Below are 17,586 nucleotides of genomic sequence, written 5' to 3'. Positions count from 1 at the left end.
TGATTAACCTTAAAAGGGAACTGGACAGTTGATACATACTGCCAGATCCACAGGAGGTAATGCTGCAGTGGCATCTCCCTATCATGGCTCGGTTTGGGGATTTGATCCGGTGACCTGTTGCTCTGTGGTCTGTTCTTCTTGTCTGTTGAGCTATTGCTCTTTTCCTTCCCTGTACAATTGCTGATTGTTCCTATTGTCTTCATTAACCCTTCTTGGTTTGCTCCTTTCCAGGTGTTTTCCATTTTGGTTTGCCCTATCACGTTCTGGGTGGGGCTTTATGTTATCCCTTCACTGCACTTCCTTGCTGGCTATACTTCAAGGTGGATTTGTGCTAAGGTCCACCTTCCCAGCACCTTTTCCTTTTACCACTTTTTAGGCTATGTTTCCACGATGAGCTTGTGGTGCATTTTTGATGTTGCAGAATTTATGCACCTATTATTTAAATTAGGTTACTTGTGTTTTCTCATTACGTTTTTGTGTGTGCTTTTTTAACATGCATTCTTATTGCGTTTTTGACGCTGCGTTTTTTCTCTCTGGTGTGTCATTCTTTAAATAAAGCTGCTTTGTTTTTGATATTTCTTGTTTTTTTGCTTAAACAAAACTTTATTGCTATACTTTCCGAGACAGAAACGCACTAAAAACACGTGTTTTTTTTGCTGAGGATTTTCCACATCAAATGTAAGTCTATGAGGAAAATCCACACAGAAAACTCAGCATACCAGCAAGATAAATTGACAACCTGCGGATTTGAAACATGGGCATAAGATTTCTGCAAATCCAACTACTTTGCTAGAATAAAAACGTAACAAAAGCTCATAGTGGGATCATAGCCTTAGGTTTCTGGGAGTTTACTCTAGTTTCATTTCTTTTTTGGTTCTCCTTACTATTCAATCCCTCTCTGCACTTTTATAAACGTACTTTAAGTTTTTCACCCTGGGCCTTCGTGTCCACCTGCACACCTTAAGTTCCCTTTGTTGGCAGTGTGTTGTGGCCTCCCCACTGGTTCCTCAGAAGGCGCAAGAAACTCCTCGACGGGCTTTTAGGCAGTCAGGTCTGAGGTGGTGTTTTTAGTTGTGCGGCTAGGCATGGACTAGTCTGTAGTGGGACCAATTGGATGTAGGTGCAGCTTCTCACTATAATTCTTCCTTACTCCTTTTAATTGTGTGAGTGTGGTAAGTGCATAACACTCCCCGCCCGCTGCCAGTGACTGACAGGCCTCTCCTGATACACGCTTGCAGGGAGACACCTATCACTCGACGGGAGCGGACGCTAAGAAGCAGGCTTTTGAGGTATGTTTTTCTCTGAAACGCTGTAGCGCTTCAGAGTCAAATATACCAGTGTCTTGATAGATGCTGCCCATAGATCGGGCATCAGGAATCAGCTGTCAAGTTCCCTTTAAGAAACAACAATGATCAAAACGCAAAATATTTAAAATGCTGCTCCATCTGCGAGCACAAAATATATAATAAGACAGCTAGGCAGGAGACAAGTCTATAAATTCCTGTGTCCTGTATGGTAATGGATGATTTTCAAAGCCACCTCATTCATGAGACAGAGACCTTGGTCCCATCACCATTGACTGACAGCCCTCCACATATATCCGATTTTCCAAGAAATCACTCACTGGCAGACAGAAGAAGGCCTTGCTCCCTATGGAGTTGGCCTTGAAACGTGTTGATCATCCCACAAGACGTGTAAGTACAACCTTAACTTTAAAGTTATGATTCATCCTTCAAGCCACCAGAGAAAGGTTAGAAAGCCAAATAATTAACAAGAAAAAAAAATACATGACATGGATGTCAGACTTGCATGCCAGGAGCAGCTTTATTTTATTGGTTTCCAGAAGAAAATTTAAAGGATTTTGACAGTTTTTTCAGATATAAATGAAATTATGACATCCCTGTAAGTTTAGGAAGGAATAAGGTATCCTCTACGATAACTGAAGGCTCCTATTCCAGGAATTGGTGAACTACAATCCCCAGTAGAACTGATGGGGGGCATTTATACAGTGCATGTAATCATGGGTTAGTGGGGCATTTGAACAGTGAAATCCCATGCTATACAGACTGTTCTTATCTGGTGAGAGTTATGAAGAGCTGCCTTTCTGACGCCGCCTGATTGTTGCCTAATAATATTTAAAAATAAAAAAAGCAAAAACAAAAAAAACAACAACAATAATTTACAAGATTTAACTTTCGTCAGCCTCCAGATTGATATTGTTTCCAAACTTCGCATAGAGCTGGATTTTGAGATCACCGAGGACTTGCTGTATGGATTCTACCCGCGACTGTAAAGAATTTATTTCATCCTGTAATCCTTTCTGCACCAAAACGGGGAAGAAAAAAGGTAAAATGCCATTAACTAACAGCAAACAGGCAAATTATTCAGCTTAAAGGGAATCTGTCACAGATTTGTGCTACCCTATCTGAAAGCAGCATTATGTAAGGGCAGAGACCCTGATTCCACTGATGTGTCACTTTCTGGGCTACTTGCTGCAGTTTGGATTAAAAACTGTTTATCTGCTGCAGATCTAGCAGTTCTCTAAATGCTGAGCTCTGTATAACTCCACCACCACTGATTGACAGCTTTCTGTATACACTGTGCATAGGCAGAAAGCTGTGGTGGCAGGGTTATACAGAGCTTATAAATATTGGGGACTACATGGCAGCAGGTTTACTAGTCCTCTAATGATAATCTACTGCTGATAAAACACTGATTTTACAAAAAAAAATACAAGAAGCAGTGACACATCGCTGAGATCAGGGTCTCTTATTATGCTGCTCTCAGATTACATAACAAAGACCTGGTGACAGATTCCCTTTAAATTACAGAATACTGGTCATGTGATGTAAAAATAGAGGTTCCTATTGGTTGTTACATTTATTCTTTCCTTTCTAGCCTTCTCGGCTGGAAGGTCATCAGTTCTCACCCAAACATCTCACTGCATAGGGCTATATACATGTTTGCATTTATTTCCCATTATATATTAAAGTGTACCTCCAATTATAAAAAAAGATGAATATATTACAGGAGGGTGCAAAATCTTAGTTTATCTAAATCATTGGCGTATCAGATACTGCTCTTAAATAGTGGCACAGAGCAGCCATGTTTGGGCTTCTCATCACTATATGTAGGGGACAGATAGTCCTGTTCTGTGTGCTAGACTACCCATAGCCAGTATATTAGCCGATGCTGAAGGATCACATTGTACAGTGCTGGCTGCTGGACCCAATACGGAACCTAAGATACAGAGTAGGACGATCTGCCCTTAATGTAGTTACAAGATCCTGAAGCACAAATCCCGTCTGGTCCATAGCAGAATCAACTAGGTCAGTGATTCACAAAGATGATTACTGTGCACACTCCTGTATCATCACCATGTTGCCCTATAGCTGCAGGTGTACACACACACACACACATACACATACACATACACACACACACACACACACACACACACACACGTCACTGGACGGTTTGGATCAATGCAAAAGTAACGGAGCACTGATCAAACGAGAGAGAAGGAAGGCGATTATAAAAGAACTATATAAAGCTTATTGTGATGTTAGAGCTGCCAATATAATACTGGCAGTGAGTGAGGGCGGCTCCCCTATACTGTGTCCACGGTTTATATTATGCAGTAACAATATGAAACCATGGAAAACACAATTATCACTGTATCATTTGGTAGTTATGCGCCAAAAAACACAGATACACAAGTATGCAATGACTAAGGACGTAACCGTCTGAAACACGTCTGCGATTACTCTATGTCTGGAGTTTTTATGGATTTGCAATAAAGAAGAATTTTTTTAAGACGACCCACTGCTGTATGTACCTTCCTTTTCTCTTCAGTGTTACAGTAGTTATATTCTTGTACATAGGGGCAGTATTATAGTAGTTATATTCTTGTACATAGGGGGCAGTATTATAGTAGTTATATTCTTGTACATAGGGGTAGTATTATAGTAGTTATATTCTTGTACATAGGGGCAGTATTATAGTAGTTATATTCTTGTACATAGGGGGCAGTATTATAGTAGTTATATTCTTGTACATAGGGGTAGTATTATAGTAGTTATATTCTTGTACATAGGGGCAGTATTATAGTAGTTAGATTCTTGTACATAGGGGGCAGTATTATAGTAGTTATATTCTTGTACATAGGGGGCAGTATTATAGTAGTTATATTCTTGTACATAGGGGTAGTATTATAGTAGTTATATTCTTGTACATAGGGGCAGTATTATAGTAGTTATATTCTTGTACATAGGGGGCAGTATTATAGTAGTTATATTCTTGTACATAGGGGTAGTATTATAGTAGTTATATTCTTGTACATAGGAGCAGTATTATAGTAGTTATATTCTTGTACATAGGGAGCAGTATTATAGTAGTTATATTCTTGTACATAGGGAGCAGTATTATAGTAGTTATATTCTTGTACATGGGGGCAGTATTATAGTAGTTATATTCTTGTACATAGGGGATAGTATTATAATAGTTATATTCTTGTACATAGGGGGCAGTATTATAGTAGTTATATTCTTGTACATAGGGACAGTATTATAGTAGTTATATTCCTGTACATAGGGGCAATATTATAGTAGTTATATTCCTGTACATAGGGGCAATATTATAGTAGTTATATTATTGTATATAGCAGTATTATACTAGTTATATTCTGGTACATAGGGAGCAGTATTATAGTAGTTATATTCTTGTACATAGGGGGCAGTATTATAGTAGTTATATTCTTATACATAGAGGCAGTATTATAGTAGTTATATTCTTATACATAGGGAGCAGTATTATAGTAGTTATATTCTTGTACATAGGGAGCAGTATTATAGTAGTTACATTCTTGTACATAGGGGGCGGTATTATAGTAGTTATATTCTTGTACATAGGAGGCAGTATTATAGTAGTTATATTCTTGTACATAGGGAGCAGTATTATAGTAGTTATATTCTTGTACATAGGGGGCAGTATTATATTAGTTATATTCTTGTACATATGAGCAGTATTATAGTAGTTATATTCTTGTACATAGGGGGCAGTATTATAGTAGTTATATTCTTGTACATAGGGGGCGGTATTATAGTAGTTATATTCTTGTACATAGGAGGCAGTATTATAGTAGTTATATTCTTGTACATAGGGAGCAGTATTATAGTAGTTATATTCTTGTACATAGGGGGCGGTATTATAGTAGTTATATTCTTGTACATAGGAGGCAGTATTATAGTAGTTAAATTCTTGTACATAGGGAGCAGTATTATAGTAGTTACATTCTTGTACATTGGAGGGTATTATAGAAGTTATATCCTGTGACTAACCTTTGCACCCTCCAGCATGTCTTGAGTCTCCTCTTGGGAATGACTAATAAAAACATCTCCAATCTGATAAGGGATAAGCAGAGAGTCGTCTAGCATCATGATGTCGTCACAGGCGTCTTCCAGGTTCTGAAGCTCCTTCTATTATTTGAGAAACAGTTTATGTTAATTTAACCATCATATTATTGATAACGAGGGTCCACTCTGATTAATATAGTTCAGCAGATGCATACATCAGAAATGTATAAGTAATTATTCGGGTCACCAGAGACTTGATGTAGATTATAATAAATATTATCAGTGTTTTTACAAAATTCCGACTATATATGGGAGCAGCTCATCTCCCAAGGTTCTGTCACAGATTAGTTTAGCTCATAGGGAAAAGAAACTTAGAGGAGGTAAATATAAAGAATATGTCCTGGAGGGTACATAGATAGAAATTTGAGGGGGCGCTGGACACATTGTATGAGAGTATTTGTGTCGGGTATTATTTGGGACATCAATGAAAGGTATTCGACAGGAGGTGCTGCTTTAAACTCCTCAACTAGTCCTAACACCAAGAAGCAGCTCATGTTAATCAGCCTTTAATATGAGTTACATGAATCGTCCTCCTTCCTTTGTAAAATGAGGTTATGCAGCAGCTGAGGAGCAACATAAGAACATGAGATGTTTTCTCTACGTTTATGTTTTTCATACGGCCCTGTGCTTTGTACGGGCACAGACTTGGTGACATTATTATCTTTACTACTTATAGTACAGTAAGGAGGAGATATTCCCCTGTCTGTATATTACAGTCTATGGGGGACAGATTGTATGATGGATGTAATACAACGTTATCGCATCTGTGATCTTTACAGCAGAACTCGCATCATAGAAAATCCTCCCTCCTCGTCACCCTTGCAGTATAGATCTATTTCATCCAATGATATTGCTAGCAGTCCTGCTGAGACTAGTAGTTCTACAAATCATCACAGTCAACATTATTTTCACTAGTTTCTCTGGAAAGGAGACTAACACAGTAAAATGTGGGTGAAAAAAAGTGTTTTTAAAAATATGGAAAAAAAAAAATAAAAACACAAAAGATCACCCCCCTTGTGCCCCATTAAAAATAAAAAATACACGCATTTCATATCAGTGTGTTCGTAAAAAGGCCGATCTATCATAATATAAAGTAAATTAATCCGATCGTTAAAAGGCGTAATGAGAAAAAGAATCAAAATGCCAGATTAACGTTTTTTTTGGCCGCTGCAACATTGCAATTAAAAGCAATAAGAGGCGATCAAAACATCGCATCTACCCCAAAATTGTATCAATAAAAATGTCAGCTCTGGGCACAAAGAATAAGTCATCACACAGCCCTAGATCTCTATTAATGAAAACGTTACGGGTCTTGGAAAATAGCGACAAAAGCTAAATTTTGTTTCTTACAAATGTCCAAATTTTTTTTCACCACTTAAAATAAAAACAAAAAACTATACATGTTTGGTATCTGCTTACTCGTACTGACCTGGGAGAATCATATTGCCCGGTCAGTTTTACCATATAGTGAACATGATAAATATAAACCAATTGTGGAATTCAATTTATTTTTCAATTTTTTTCCCACTTTCAAATGCTTAGCATGATAAAATGAATGGTGTTATTCAAAAGTACAAGCATAGAAGACAAAAGGTGTTTCCAGGCACCAAATATCTCAAATAATCAACAAAAAATGAATATATAAAGCATAATATGCTAGATAAATAGACTGCTGAGATTATATCCTGATAGAAAAATTCTTTATTAATACCAAGAACAAACACTTGGTGTATTAAAACATACTTAAAAACAGGGAGGTGCCCACTCCTACCCACTCCCTTTCTGTCACTGGAGGTTTGTATGAATATTATATCTATTATTCATGTATTTCTCATGTTTACCTAGTGGATGTTAATAAGTATTGGTGTGCTATATCTGTTACACTGTACAGATTTATTTATTCTTTAATAATATATATTTTTGCAATTAATATATCATTGCTCTATATGTATTTTCCTGCTCACACCATGTATGGTAGTGGGGTTATGTATGTATTGTATTATATCTTTATGCATACTATTATGCCTCATTTCTTGGGGTTATCTTTTTGTACCTCCCTGTTTTTAACCACTTCGCACCAGAGCCTGTTTTTGCCTTCGTGACCGGACCAATTTTTACAATTCTGACCACTGTCACATTATGAGGTAATTACTCTGGAACGCTTCAACGGATTCCCCTGATTCTGAGAATGTTTTTTTGTGACATATTGTACTTCATGATAGTGGTAAAATTTATTCGATATCACTTGCGTTTATTTGTGAAAAAAATCGGAAATTTGGCGAAAATTTTGAAAATTTTGCAATTTTCAAACTTTGAATTTTCATGCCCTTAAATCAGAGAGATATGTCACACAAAATAGTTAATAAATAACATTTCCCACATGTCTACTTCACATCAGCACAATTTTGGAACCAAAATTTTTTTTTGTTAGGGAGCTATAAGGGTTAAAAGTTGACCAGCGATTTCTCATTTTTCCAACAAAATTTACAAAAACATTTTTTTAGGGACCACATCATATTTGAAGTCACTTTGAGGGGTCTTTATGACAGAAAATACCCAAAAGTGACACCATTCTAAAAACTGCACCCCTCAAGGTGCTCAAAACCACATTCAAGAACTTTATTAACCCTTCAGGTGCTTCACAGGAATTTTTGGAATGTGGAAGAAAAAAATTAACATTTAACTTTTTTCACAAAAATGTTACTTTAGACCCAATTTTTTTTATTTTCACAGGGGTAACAGGAAAAACTGGACCCCAAAATTTTTTGTGCAATTTCTCTTGAGCGCGCTGATACCCCATATGTGAGGGAAAACCACTGTTTGGGCGCACTGCAGGGTTCGGAAGGGAAGGAGCGCCATTAGACTTTTTGAATGTAAAATTTGTCTGAATAATTAGCAAACGCCATGTTGCGTTTGGAGAGCTCCTGATGTTCCTAAACAGTGGAAACCCCCCATAAGTGACACCATTTTGGAAACTAGACCCCTTAGGGAACTTATCTAGATGTGTGGTGAGCACCTTGAACCCCAAGGTGCTTCACAGAAGTTTATAATATTGAGCTGTAAAAATAAAATTTTCACATTTTTCCCACAAAAAAAATTTTCATCCCTTAATTTTGCATTATCATAAGGGTAATAGGAAAAATTGCACCATGAAATTTGTTGTGCAATTTCTCCTGAACACGTTGATACCCCATATGTGGAGGCAAACCACTGTTTGGGCGCACGGCAGGGTTTGGAAGGGAAGGAGCGCCATTTGACTTTTTGAATGTAAAATTTGTTTGAATAATTAGCGGATGCCATGTTGCATTTGGGGAGCCCCTGATGTGCCTAAACAGTGGAAACCCCCCACAAGTGACACCATTTTGGAAACTAGACCCCTTAGGGAACTTATCTAGATGTGTGGTGAGCACCTTGCACCCCCAGCTGCTTCACAGAAGTTTATAATATTGAGCCGTAAAAATAAAATTTTCAAAATTTTCCCACAAAAAATGTTTTTCATTCCCTAATTTTGCATTATCATAAAGGTAACAGGATAAATTGCACCATGAAATTTGTTGTGCAATTTCTCCTGAGTACGCCGCGCCGATACCCCATATGTGGGGGAAAACCACTGCTTTGGTGTACGGCAGGGTTCGGAAGAGAAAGGAGCGCTATGTTGGCTGGGATAGGTTGCAGACACCATGTCACATTTGAAGAGTCGCTGACATGCCGAAACAGCAGAAACCCCCACAAGTGACCCCATTTTGTAAACTACACCTCTCAAGGAATTCATCTAGGGAAGTAGTGAGTATTTTTTATTTTTTTAATTTATACCATTGGGCAGTGAAAAAAGCATAATTATATTTTTACCACAAAAAAATGTTTTACCCTCAGATTTTACATTTTCACACAGGGCAATGGGTAAAAATGGTGCCGAAATGTGTCACACAATTTCTTCTAAAAGTGTCAATACCCCATATGTGGCTGTATCGTACCACTCAGCCATACGGCGAGACCTGGGGGGGACGGAGTGCTATTTGACAATTGGAGAACGAATTATTGTAGAATAGGCATTTGGATTTGGGAGCACAAAATTTTCTGAATTTCTTTTGGGGGGCAAGGGCCATTTTGCTTTTCCAGAGCCTTTCTGCTATCAGTAACTTGGAAGTCCCTTATATTTTTAACAGATGACGGACCTGAGTGGGGACTAGCTTTTTTTGAGGACTGAGTTGAAGCTTTTATTGGGAACATTTTACGTAAAATTTATCCGGCGCTCTAGGCTGAGCACTTACATCGGGGTTTCCATCTAAATTTCCAAGTGATGTAATTCAGATGAAACCCCTGCGGGATCCATTCACTGTAATGAGGCAGCAGAGTTACTCTGGACTCCGTCTGGCCTCTGTTTAGCGGTGTCCTTTTTTTCAGAAGTGCACAAAACTGTGGCCAACCGCACTTTTATGCATGCCTAAAACAAATGACACCGTGGGATCCCAGGCCAGACGGCATCCACAGTGCCTATATCTGCCTCATTACAGGGAATCTTCCGTTATGGGTTCCGGCTGAATCACATATTTCAGAGATTTACATGGAAACTCTGGGGTAAGTGCTCAGTGCAGAGCGCAGGATAAATGTAAGGCTCTGCGCCTTACTGCGAACTTTGGGAGACATAATAAACTAATCAGTAGCAGGTGAAGAATTGGTTTTATTTATTTTTTACGCCATTCCTAGTGTGATATAACTGATTAGATTACTTTATTCTTCGGGTCGGTGCGATTACAGAGATACCAGATTTATATTGGGTTTTTATGACTGACAGCTGTCACACACTAAAAGACGCTTTTTTTTGCAAAATCTAGTTTTTGCATCGCCATATTTTGAGAGCTATAATTTTTCCAGATTTTGGCCGACAGAGTCATGTGATGGCTTGTTTTTTACGGGACGAGTTGACATTTTTATTAGTACCATTTTTGGGTACGTGACATTTTTTGATCGCTTTCTATTCCGTTTTTTGGGAGGTAAAATTAACAAAAACCAACAATTCAGGAATTGTTTTATGAGGATTTTTTTATGCCGTTCTGCGTGTGGTAAAAGTGATCAGGCAGCGTTATTCTTCGGGTCAGTACGTTTACAGCGATACTACACTTACTGTATATTTTTTTATGTTTTGGCGCTTTTACACAATAAAACCATTTTATAGAAAAAATATTTTTTTTGCATTGCTTTATTCTGAGAGGTATAACTTTTTTATTTTTCGGCTGATGGAGCTGTATGGCGGCTTGTTTTTTGCGGAACAAGATGACGTTTTCAGCGGTACCATTTTATTTCCATTTTGCTTTTTGATCGCATTTTTTTCCACTTTTTGTTTGGCGATATGAGGAAAAAGCATAGTTTTTTGCTCCGTTTTTTATTTATTTTTATTACGGTGTGCACAGAAGGAGTTAATTAGTGTGACAGTTTTATAGCTCGGGTTGTTTCGGACGCGGTGATACCAAATATGTGTACTTTTTTCATTTTTGCATAAATATACGGATTTATCGGTTTAATATTTTATTTATTTATTTTTATTTATTTTGTAATTTTTTTTAACAGTTTAAAAACATTTTTTTTAACTTTTTTTTTACATTTTTACTTAGTCCCTGTATGGGACATTAATTTTTATTTTTCTGATCACTGATCTCATGTAATGTAATAGACATGTATTACATGAGATCTTCCCTGACTGTTTCACAGTCAGTCTCCTGCCTGGCTTCAGCTGCAGGCTGAGCCAGGCAGGACACCATATATGGCAGATCTGGAGGGGGTCATGTGGCCTCCAGCTGCCATAGCAACGTCAGGTCCTGGAAGGTATAAGGGGGCCGTCGGAGAGGTAAGTGGACGACCCCCTCTCCTCCTGCTGTCTTCTATATGCCGCGATCACTATAGATCGCGGCATATAGAAGACAGCAAAGGGTTAACATCACTGGGACCTGATCCAATCAGGTCCCGATGATGTTCCCTGTCAGCGCTATCGCTCTGCACCGCTCCCGCAGCGCTTGCAAGACCCTGGGGGTCCTGAGCACTGCGGGACCACCCACCGTTTTTAAATGTCCGCGCTGCACAGAGCCCAGGCAGCGCAGACATTTATCTACAGTGGGCGGTCGGGAAGCGGTTAAGTATGTTTTAATACACCAAGTGTTTGTTCATGGTATCAATAAAGATTTTTTCTATCAGGATTTAATCTCAGCAGTCTATTTACCTAGCATATTATGCTTTATACATTAATTTTTTGTTGATTATTTGAGATGTTTGGTGCCTAGAAACACCTTTTGTCTTGGTTTTATGCATTTCCTTCTTTAGTGTATGGCACAGCATCTTTTTGATATAGTTCATGTAGTGCAGGTTCTGTATAGATTCAAAAGTACAACTCGTCCTGCAAAAACAAGCCCTAAGGGTATGTACACACCATCCGTACTGTCAGCGCTTTGAATGCAGTATACTTTATGCTGCGTCCAAAGCGCTGCACACAGGTGAATCCACATGTGTTCATTGAACCAGGCGGATTCACCGCAATCAATACATTGTATTGATCTAATTTCTCTTGCAGAGACTAGCGACTCCGCAAGAGAAGTTGACAAGCTGCGGTCTGAAAAGACGCTCCGTGTGTCAGTGTCCATGGGTGATCCGCAGGTGCACGGAGACACATAGTGGACATGGGATTTCTTGAAATCCCATCCACTTTGCTTGTAATATAGAAAGCTGCGATTTGCACGGAGAGCAAGTGCGCTGCGTGCAAACCACAGCGTTTACTGACCGTGTGCACATACCCTAAGGGAAACTTGGGACAGTATTTTTGGTAATGACTGCTTGTGGTGAAACTACTGGTCTCAGCACAAGTGACAGCAAATCATTGGATAAATACACAGATACTGAAAGTGTGATGAGGAGGGAGGATTCTGCTCTAAAGATCGTAGTTGTATTTTATTGGTTGCAAAGTGTATTAGTCCACTTTATGGATCTTCCTCATGGTGTCCTTGTTGTGGAAAGAGGATCTGGGTAAAAAATTATATTGTATGGCAGTCACTGCTGTAATTACACCCATAGGCCAGGAGGGGACATTACCTTCTTTACTTCAATCTCATCCTTCAGTTCTGTCATTCTACTTGTATTTCTTGCAAAGATGTTAATTTTTTGCTGGTCCTCAAAGGTGACATTCACATCTTCAGCAACCTGTGAAAACAAAAGAAACAGATGTAAGACAGGAGGGAAACAATGGCTGTGACAAGCAGTTCCAAACCTTCACTCTCAGAACTTTTTCCCACTAAAACAATGTAAATGTTAGTGTAGTGTCCGATCGCTGTCTTCTCAGGTATCCAGCGCTGTTTTGATCCTCTTGAGTCACGTGACTGTTATTCGTACTCTCTGGATCATGATACCCTCTGTGTCACCTGGAAGTGGCCTTTACAATGAAAGGCTGTGGAGCGTCAGAGAGAGGGTCCATAGACTTACAGTATAAAAGAGACTTCCGGCTCTTCCAGAGTGATCTGGCAAGTCTGAATTTCCTTCACATGGCTCAAAAAAGGATCGGACCGACACTGGATACTGGAAAAGACGGCGATCGGTGAGTATATTAACACACTGACACTACACTAACATTTAGGGTATGTTCACACTAGGCGTTTTTTCTGGGGTTTTTTAAGGCAGTAAAATCTGATCTCTTGGCAGGAAAGAAGCTGCGTCAAAAACACAGGTTTTGGTGTGTTTTTCAGGATCTCAAAGTTCAGCTTTGCTTCCACCACAGAAGCATGAACACAAGTCACCTATGCAAGACATATGTGAAACCATATTAACCAGAATTTCAAATGTAACAGTTGGGGAGGTGAATTGTTCAGGAATAGTTTACCTAAGACACTGGCAGTGCACTGAGTTTGTAGGACACTATTTATTTTCACACTATGGGGTCTGCCATAGAGTTGCCCAGGGATTGTTCAATTTCACACCTTCGTGGGCCACAGGTGTTGTTCAATCTCACACCTAGCTCAGCCAATGTTTACATTGTACACATCACTAATTTAATTAAACTGTCCTAATCCAAACTGCCATCTCAGGTGACCAAGACAAGTTGGTAAAATCACAAAAATAAATGCAAGTACAGCAGTATGTGAAACTCTTTTTTTTCACTAAAAACGCAGCAAAACCTGATATCTAAGTTCACACTAGGCGTTTTTTCACCACCCATTACTTTCAATGGGAAACGCTGGAAAAACGCTAACTAATCATGGCAGCCATGAGGAGAACCCTCCCTAGGATTATAAATCTAGTATCCTGACTATAAGATACTTTCTGATATCAGAAGAATTGACATCCAGCACTGGCTTTTATTATAGAGCAGACTGAGCCATTGTTCTTCTTTCCTGCTCACTTTCTTTTCCAGGCTGGATTGTGACTGTAGCTGTCATCATAGGATGTAAAGGGACTGATAAAACCTTAAATCTAAATTCCAGCAGTTTTCCTCTTGGCCATCGCCCAACAGATATGTGATGCCCATTGCATGGGAAAATAAGGATTACATGCCAGTCATTCACATGAGAGGCTGTCTGTATAATACATGGCCACTACGAGTCCTGTAGAGTGGCTCCTGGAGGGGGTGTCGTCAGTTGGAGACTGCCTCTATGACATTCATAAGCTCTAATACAGCACCCAATGGGCCAGAAATTCTGCACGTTAGATAAAAGGGTTTGTCTCATGCTGCTTCTTCAGGTTCCTGCTTGCCAAGGAAAGTGGTGTTCTCCTAATGATTGACAGTTCGGGCCAGCAGCATTGCTAAGCCACTAGTCCAACCCGAGCACTCCGGAATGCAGGTACTAGAGACAGGTTTGCATCCACAAAGTACAGGGGACTGAAGCAGGATCTAGTCAGCTCCAAAGTAGCACTTAAAAGATGTATAGTAAAAGATTTTAAGTGCTACTGTTCTCCTCTGATAGACTGAAGCAGTAACTGGTATCCTAGGAAACGAGCAGAAAACTACAGAATTAAAAATCGCTCACTGCTTCTTACAAGTACTTTGCAATTTTATCCATGTAAGAAGATGAGACGAGTCCCCTCTACAACTGTATGAAAGTGCTGGGACCGGAAGAGCAGGTGATGGGTCCTGGGACCTCCCAATGCTCCTCTAACAGATGATGTCAGGGTATTACGCAGGGGGACAGGTTTCTGAAGTGTTTAGTTAGCTTAAGGCCATGGCTCCACTATCAGTATTCAGTCAGTTTTTTTCTCAGGAGTGGGAGCCAAAACCAGGAGTGGGTGATAAATGCAGAATTGGCGACTTGTTTCTATAAGGCTATGTGCCCACGATGCAGAATTGAAGCAGAAAATTTTCGCAGCGTTTCTGCATGTCCTTGGCAGTAAAAACGCTTGCGGATTTTACACGCATTTTTTAAGCGTTTTTACATGCGGATTTGACTTGTGTTTTTCAAATGCATTGGGACCTCAAATCCGCATGCGGAAATGCACAAATAATGGACATACTGCGGATTTTTCCGCTGCGGAAAATCCGCTGCGGAAAATTCCGCAGCATGTGCACAGAGCATGCGGATTTTCATTGGGGACCATGGGGCACGTATTACTAAGCGTTTCCGCTGCGGAAATTCTGCATCAAAAACGCTTGAAAACCACATTGTGGGCACGCAGCCTTATACCTTTTCTCTGATTGTTCCTCACCTGGTTTTGGTTCCCACTCCTGAGAAAAAATACTGACCGAATACTGATAGTGTGGCCGTAGCCTAAAAGTGGTGGTCACTGCTCTTAAAGGAACTGACCACTACTTGTCAACCCCTTCTGTCACCAGAAAAAACGCTATTAACATGCACATATGGGGTTAATCTGGAGATTAATAGTATTAATGTGTCCGGCACCTGCACTTAGCTGAACGCTGAGGGTAGAAAATGGACTTTATTGCCCTTGGCAGCCTTCAGTTTTAGTCATGGTAGCGGCGCTGGTTCAGTCACCGCTCTGAGTATAGAGAGCGGTGGCGATAACCGCACCCTTGGCCCTGACTGACACGGGCTCTGCATTAGTGCCAGCGCCACCCCCTTGACTGAAACCGGAACACTGCCGAGGGAATAAACTTAATTTTCTCCCTGCAGGGTTTGGCTAAGTGCAGGAGCACTGGGCAGGTTAGTAATGCTATTAACCTGCAGATTAACCCCATATCTGCAGGTTAATAGAGTTTTTCCCTCTAAATGCTGTAGTCCAAGTAACATATGACATTGTTGTGCCTCGTCGTGAGAGCTGCAGACAAACAGCATCTGCTGACTGACTGCAGGGCTTACGTGGAATAACAATGATGTGAGAGCTGGTGCTGACATTGCTGGAACTGCACTTATGTGGGAAGGCAGTAAATGTTGTTTTTATTGTACATGAGGCAAGTAATGGACAACCCCTTTAAAGAGCACAGATATCAAGTCTGAATAGAGCAGCAGTCACCACAACTATGCCAGGTAGGTGTATAATATAATGTGTGTGTGTGTCACATTATCTATCCGCATCTGATAGTTCAGAATGTCCAATAATCCGGCATCTCAGGTATGCTGGGAGTTCTAGTTCCACAATAGCTATAAATCCCTTAAAAAATCTATAAACCACAGTCACGGGCTATGTGTTGGAGAACTACAAATCCAAGCTACACCTCCTTATGCCTCTAGTATGACACGCTGAGACTTGTAGTTCCCTGATGTGTGAGCTGCATGTTCTGGTCATACTGGGAGGTGACTCATAACTTCTCCTTCATTGCACACAAAATGTCGCTGAATTGGGCACAGAGTCGCCTTCGCTTCCCCTCAACTACTTTAACCATGAAAAGGACCCCCTATTAGCCCCCCAACACCCCAAATACCGGCCCCCAGCTGCCTCACCGTCTTTTTCATGGTGGCCGCCATCTTGGGACTGTACCATTGTCGGCAGAGGGACGCACATTACCTCCTCATTATATGAATACATGGTATTCCGGGGAAAAAAATTCTACTGATACAGATGCAATATTATTGAACTAATGAACTATGGTTATTTATCACGCTGTGCACCTTTTAATTATCGTAAGTGGTGGAGGTAACATACACAGGGGGAGGAAGTGGTACAGTCCAAATAACGATTTGTACGGACAGGGAGAAGGCAGCGTCGTGCGCTCATTGTCCACCAGATGGCGCTGTGTACTGCGGGCAATGCGGGAGGAGGCACCACGTGACCACTGCCGTCCATTATGACCAGATATATCGTCCATAGTAAGCTATATCGGTTGCAAAGAGGGGATGAATAAAGGGGGTTGCGATTTCTGACTATATTAACCCTTTCCCACAACGGCCAAATTTTTTGCATTTTCGTATTTTTTTCTCCCCTTCCTTTTACCGTCACCATTAGGGACTGTTATTTTGTCACATAATATTTTGAGGGATGAGTTATAGTCATTTTACCACATAATGTACTGGACAATGGGGAAAAAAATATTAAGTGCAGAAATAGGGGAAAAAATAACAACTCTGACATTGTTTTGAGGTTTTTATTTTTCACCGTTCATCATGTGGTAAACCTGACTCTCCAGGTCAGTGATATCGCTGGGATCGCAATCTTCTGTAGGTTTTTTTTTTATACAACCCCTGGCAAAAATTATGGAATCACCGGGCTCGGAGGATGTTCATTCAGTTGTTTAATGTTGTTGAAAAAAAGCAGATCACAGACATGGCACAAAACTAAAGTCATTTCAGATGGCAACTTTAGGGCTTTAAGAAACACTAAAAGAAATCAAGATTAAAAATGTGGTACTCAGTAGGGGTAATTTTTTTCAGACCAAGCAGAGGGAAAAAATTATGGAATCACTCAATTCTGAGGAAAAAATTATGGAATCATCCTGTAAATTTTCATTTCCAAAACTAACACCTGCATCAAATTAGATCTGCTCGTTAGTCTGCATCTGAAAAGGAGTGATCACACCTTGGAGAGCTGTTGCTGACATGAATCATGGCTCCAACATGGGAGATGTCAATTGAAACAAAGGAGAGGATTATCAAACTCTTAAAAGAAGGTAAATCATCACGCAATGTTGCAAAAGATGTTGGTTGTTCACAGTCAGCTGTGTCTAAAATCTGGACCAAATACAAACAACATGGGAAGGTTGTTAAAGGCAAACATACTGGTAGACCAAGGAAGACATCAAAGCATCAAG

The 17,586-nt window shown here is 39.9% G+C and overlaps 1 protein-coding gene across 1 annotated transcript; it reads right to left on the bottom strand.

Annotated features, from left to right (window-relative positions):
* Positions 1-1,799: 1,799 nt before the first annotated feature.
* Positions 1,800-16,426, bottom strand: PFDN4 (prefoldin subunit 4). The gene is made up of 4 exons (XM_073681009.1): positions 16,283-16,426; positions 12,492-12,599; positions 5,340-5,477; positions 1,800-2,320 (listed from the first exon to the last, which is right to left on the bottom strand). Exons 1-4 carry the CDS (start codon positions 16,304-16,306, stop codon positions 2,189-2,191), a joined length of 402 nt encoding a protein of 133 aa, XP_073537110.1. The 5' UTR covers positions 16,307-16,426; the 3' UTR covers positions 1,800-2,188.
* Between the last annotated feature and the right edge of the window lie 1,160 nt (positions 16,427-17,586).

This window comes from Phyllobates terribilis, unplaced genomic scaffold (assembly GCF_046119375.1).
Source record: "Phyllobates terribilis strain yellow unplaced genomic scaffold, ASM4611937v1 Scaffold_5__5_contigs__length_657084704, whole genome shotgun sequence".
In the NCBI taxonomy this organism is placed as follows: Eukaryota; Metazoa; Chordata; class Amphibia; order Anura; family Dendrobatidae; genus Phyllobates; species Phyllobates terribilis.
This window is presented reverse-complemented; position numbering and strand designations above follow the sequence as displayed.